This window comes from Branchiostoma floridae, chromosome 8, assembly GCF_000003815.2.
Source record: "Branchiostoma floridae strain S238N-H82 chromosome 8, Bfl_VNyyK, whole genome shotgun sequence".
NCBI classification, from domain to species: domain Eukaryota; kingdom Metazoa; phylum Chordata; class Leptocardii; order Amphioxiformes; family Branchiostomatidae; genus Branchiostoma; species Branchiostoma floridae.
The window spans coordinates 1,397,952-1,403,652 of NC_049986.1; the positions used below are offsets into that span (position 1 = coordinate 1,397,952).

Here is a 5,701-nt window from a genome sequence, read left to right on the forward strand (position 1 = left end):
AACAAGTTTCACACAAACAGCCCTGACCTTGGTACTGAACACATTCCGCATCCAGACAAACAGACCTGTCCTCAGTATTGAACAACTTTCACACACAGACAAACAGCCCTGACCTTGGTACTGAACACATTCCGCATCCAGACAAACAAACCTGTCCTCAGTATTGAACAACTTTCACACACAGACAAACAGCCCTGACCTTGGTACTGAACGCATTCCGCATCCAGACAAGCAGACCTGTCCTCAGTATTGAACAAGTTTCACACACAAACAAACAGCCCTGTCCTTGGTACTGAACACATTCCGCATCCAGACAAACAGACCTGTCCTCAGTATTGAACAAGTTTCACACACAGACAAACAGCCCTGTCCTTGGTACTGAACACATTCCGCATCCAGACAAACAGACCTGTCCTCAGTATTGAACAAGTTTCACACACAGACAAACAGCCCTGTCCTTGGTACTGAACGCATTCCGCATCCAGACAAGCAGACCTGTCCTCAGTATTGAACAAGTTTCACACACAAACAAACAGCCCTGACCTTGGTACTGAACGCATTCCACATCCAGACAAGGAGACCTGTCCTCAATATTGAACAAGTTTCACACACAAACAAACAGCCCTGACCTTGGTACTGAACACATTCCGCATCCAGACAACAAACCTGTCCTTGATACTTAACACCTTACTCACACAGTCGTTCACTTGTTCGGTCCTGCATTGAGGGTGCAGAATTAACAGTGACGCAGAACATCAGGAAATTTGTAAACTTTTTGACCACCGATCCCTATATCCCAATCGCGCCTTACATTGCAAAAATAACGTTGCAATAGGCTGTCTATCTTAATCATCTGCATGTGTCAATAAGAACCCCTGGCGATTCAAGTAATATTTACCGCTTTTATCGCTATTCGTCGCGGGTTTATTCATCAGTGGTTTGGCTGTTCAGTACTCATAGCCAGGGCTACTCAACAAGCCTGTGGGTATTACAGAAGACAAGCTCTTTTTCCTGCAGTAATATGTTTAACCGTCAGATGGGGCTTTTGATCCATGTGCAGTATGTACCCCATCTTCAATAGAAACCCTGAAGGTCATTGGTCCAAACAAATGGCATGTCCAAATAAGAAAAGCGTTTGTCTGCTTCTATGTTTTTCTGTCAAATACTGTACATACACGAAACAATAATTTTTGAGACATGTTGTCTTTTATTGAAAAAAAAATGCCAGATATTCCGTTGATCATACGGGCAATATCTTGTCACATTTTCTATTACAGCTAAATTCTATAACATTGACAGTGATGAGATCAATTTGAAGATACTGCATTTACAAATTTTAAACCAAATATATCTCCAAGGAATTCAAGTTGTAAGTTGGTTTGGTCGGCCAAACAGAAGGTGTCGTATTTACATAATGGTTAATGGTCTTAACATCACCTTTTTACGTACACTTGTAAACTGCATATATACAGGGAAATGGGGTTCTAACATTACAGTATTAACAAACTTGCTATTTTCAGTCTATGACAGACAAGAGTACATGTTACATATTCAAAAATGAAGCAATGAACGACTCCAGTCAATACCGCGTACATTCATGCAGCTCTGTTATCCGTACTCAAATATCTAAAACCTAGAGAGACGACTACATTTTTTCTAGCCACCTAACTACGATGACCTGAAGATCTATCATTGACTACAATGTAAACAAATCTGGTTCTATTGAGAGTAAAATAATCTGGTAAACCACCACGGTCCTAAACACAAACAGCAAATTGAATTTTCAGTCTCCAAATTGGTCAAGGGAATCTGAATGCAAGCAGATCGCCAAAGCACGTAAATATCTTTCGAAAACAGCCTATTCATCAAATGCTACATCGAAACATTGAAGTTGTGTCGGTGACTGAATCATATAACGCTAGTTCACTGTTATCAACAGAGTAACCTATATCTGTATTATAACTACTGACTTAAGTACTACTGAACTGTCTGTTTCACTCCTCACATCTGCAGTTTTTTTTCTCCAGTATGAGTTCTCATATGCCTGTTCAGAGTGCCATGCTGACTAAACTGTTTGCTGCATTCATCACACCTATAGGGCTTCTCACCGGTGTGAGTCCGCATGTGACTCTCCAGATGACCAAGCTGTCTGCCGCACTCCTCACATTTGTAAGGTTTCTCACCGGTATGAGTCCTCATATGGCTCTTTAGATTACTCAGCTGACTGAACTGTTTGCCGCACTCCTCACAGCTGTAAGGTTTTTCACCAGTGTGAGTCCTCATGTGCCTCTTCAAATAACCCAGCTCACTAAACTGTTTGCTACACTTATCACACTTATACCGTCCTTCAACGGTATGAGTCCGCATATGCCTCTTTAGATGACCCAGCATACAAAACTTCTAATACAATAAATACAATACAAAATTCTCGCACCTAAATGGTTTCTCACCGGTGTGAGTCCATATGTGCCTCTTAAAGTCATTCATCTCCTTGTCACCATACTTGTGTGTACGCGGAAGATCTTCTCCACGTCCATTACTTCCCTTCTCTTTTTGCAGATGAGATACAGTCGGAGTCGCCATGTGGAATAGCTCTCTGACACTGCAGGAAAGGAAAGCAATTGTACCATTTAGAAAACAAGCAGTTGCTTTCTTGAGACAGTCCACTCAAACGACCCAGCTGACAAGCACAAGCAACATTAAGTTGATTTAAGAAAAAAAATCAGGCGTCAAAAATACTAACTTCTCATAAATTGCCTGGAGATAATGTTTGTCGGGCCATTAGTTTGTTTGATAAAGGGTCATAAAGCCAAGGGAAGAGCCTCCTGCATATAAGTCCCCTCACAGAGATCCGAACACATGTGCGGCATGTCTGGGGTAAAGGCCTTGAAAAAGAATAGTCCTTGCCTCAATCATTGCTTCGATTTGCATAACAATGTCCAGACGGGTTTTGTTTTCATGTTCGGGGCCTTTACCTTTGACATATTACGGACAATATGATCTCTGTGGGGGCTTGTTTCAGACAATGGTATTTTGACGCTTGGCATGGTCTTTGTACAGATGACATCCAAGGAGGTAAGTCTCCGTGTTACCAGGCCAGGGCCTACACGGACCAGCGTCTCGGCTCACGGTTGTGCTAGTAGAGCCAATACGGTCAGGCATAAAAACCCTTCATAGCCCCACATTTCTGCAATTGTGAAATGTACGAGTATGCAATTAGACTAGAGGTATGAGTTCTAACACAGGCAGTTTAAGGCCTGTGACAGTTTTGGTCGAACATGAAATACGAACGATTGCGTGACCGCATGTGACCTCGCCGGACCGTGACGTTCAGTTTAGAACGGTCCAATTGTACCCAATGTCACATTGCGAAAACAGGAACTTACGATGTATGGGTCACACTAACTAATTTTCTTGAGACTTATTACTGTTGAATGTTAAAGGTATTGACCTAGTATTTATCAAATATTGACATAAACAGATGCGGTTAATAAAAAGGGACCCCCGCGAGAGCCGCTTATGGTACCGTCCGAACATTCGAACACGCGTTCGGATTCCCCGGAGTATGGAGTGGCGGGAAACCAGCGGGGCGCTCATACTTCAAGGAAACAGCAAAATAATGCTAAAAATCGATATTTCTAGCCCAAAATGATTGTATGGCAGTTGACTGATGCCTTATAAGGCTAGCTGCTTGCGAATTTCGCATTGACACAACAGCTATTTGACTGATACAGGCATAAAACATTCATTATTGTACCATCGGTTAACGTTACGTACAGTGATACATACTTTGGCGCAGTTCTTGTAGGGTAAGTAGTGTTTCGTCGGCTGCTGCCCACATCAGGATACCGGTTGTATGACGAGTTTTTATGAGATTTACGTTCATTAAGCCTTAGACCTTCGGTAATCAAGCGGGCCTTCTTGCAATATCTTTGATTTCGGTGGCTGTGTTGATATTTGTACAAAAAATACATAAAAATTGTCAAAAAATACTGTTTTTGCCCCAAAATGAAGCCTTACCTAGGTATAGCGGCAAGATCCCCAGGCATATTAGATATCACAGAGATATAATCTATTACTCCAGAAAATATGACTCAGTTAGACAATCATTTCATAGTGGGCACAGACCCATTTTAATAGCATCCCTATTTTTTACCAAAAAATGGTTTTTTAAACCCAAAATATTGAGGATCCACAATTTTCTTGTCATCATATTTTGAATATGGGTGAATTACGTTAACTGGCCAAAAATTGTTGAAAACAGATGGTTACATCAAAAGTTATGGCCATATAACTGCTCGACTGAGAATCTACAGGTGTCACAGGCCTTAAACTGCCTGTGAAGTTAAATATTATTAGCTTATCAGAAACTCGGAGTCAGTTCATCACTATCTGTGAAGCGTGTTTATTCAACCTATGCTAAACTCAAGTATGTAATCCAAAGTACTGTAAAACAGTTTACACCAGGTTTACAATTAAAGATACAGGTCTGTGGGCACGCGCGGATCCAGGGGGAGGCGCGCCAGGCGCGCGCCTCCCCCTTCAGCTGACAAAAAAAAAAAAAAAAAAATTAGCAAGATAAACCCAGGCTACTAGGGGTCTTCGGAAGTTATGCCAGGAATATTGACAACTTTATAAAACTAATTCGCTTATTTGAAAGGAGATTTTCTGGTAATTATTAAGAGAAACTTGCAGTTTGCAATTAATATTGGGTCTTTCGAGTCACGTAAACTTACGGTAAAGGCCCGGGGCGCGGCCGCATTAATTTCTCCCCATGAAACTGGTGGGTCGCTGTAAGCCAAAATCGGCGCTCAAAGATATAGAAAGAGCGTGAAAATTTTGTAAGATTTCCAGAAAATCAGCGGAATTTAATTATTTTTGATAAACTGGTGATTTCTATCGTCCGTCATCAGAGAGACGCAACCGGTCGACCCCGCCTTGGGAAAATCGGCGTCGTGCGCCGACATCCCCCTCCCCACTCCAGTTCTGATCAGTCGCCGCAATGACCGTGCTGAAGTTTTTGTTGTCAGATCCCACGAATTTCTATGCGATTTTATAGGAGTGCGAGCCGCTTCGCGGTGAAAGGCAAATCGGCAGCCAGGTACAAATAATTTTGCGATATTGTTTGTTTTGCGTGGCGTCATTTATGAATATTAACAAGGAGAAACTAGCCTTCGTTAGGTTTGTTAGGTTTGTCCTCAGTGGTAGTTGCTAAAAAAAGTAAAAAAATGTCCCTAACGTGAACTAGACAGCCACAGACATGACAAAAAGTTAGTGTTAGTTTGCTTCTCAAATTTGCTCAGAGATGGCTCTAAAATGCACCAGAGAGCCTCTATTTCTTAAAATTTTTCTGGGGGAGGCCCCCCATACCCCCCCAACGAGAGGGGGGGGGGAACCCCCCTCTCGTGCTCTCCCCCCGCGCAGCTTGCGCTGCGCGGCCGCGGCCTTCGGCCGCGTCATGGTGCGCGCCCCCCCCTTAGCAAATTTCTGGATCCGCCAGTGGTGGATACAATATGTCTGAGTTATCAAGTTACAATACAGAGATAGTGAAAAGTATTACAACACTACAACCTTACATGTTACAGAGGGACTATCTAACACGTTCACATACCTGACTCCATAATCAAAGTACTACACTACAAACTACACAACCTTACATGTTACAGAGGGACAATCTAACACGTTCACATACCTGACTCCA

The 5,701-nt window shown here is 42.4% G+C and overlaps 1 protein-coding gene across 1 annotated transcript; it reads right to left on the reverse strand.

Annotated features, from left to right (window-relative positions):
- Positions 1-1,184: 1,184 nt before the first annotated feature.
- LOC118420548 (protein krueppel-like) lies at positions 1,185-3,234 on the reverse strand. The gene has a single exon (XM_035827402.1). It carries the CDS (start codon positions 2,389-2,391, stop codon positions 2,002-2,004), a length of 390 nt encoding a protein of 129 aa, XP_035683295.1. The 5' UTR covers positions 2,392-3,234; the 3' UTR covers positions 1,185-2,001.
- Between the last annotated feature and the right edge of the window lie 2,467 nt (positions 3,235-5,701).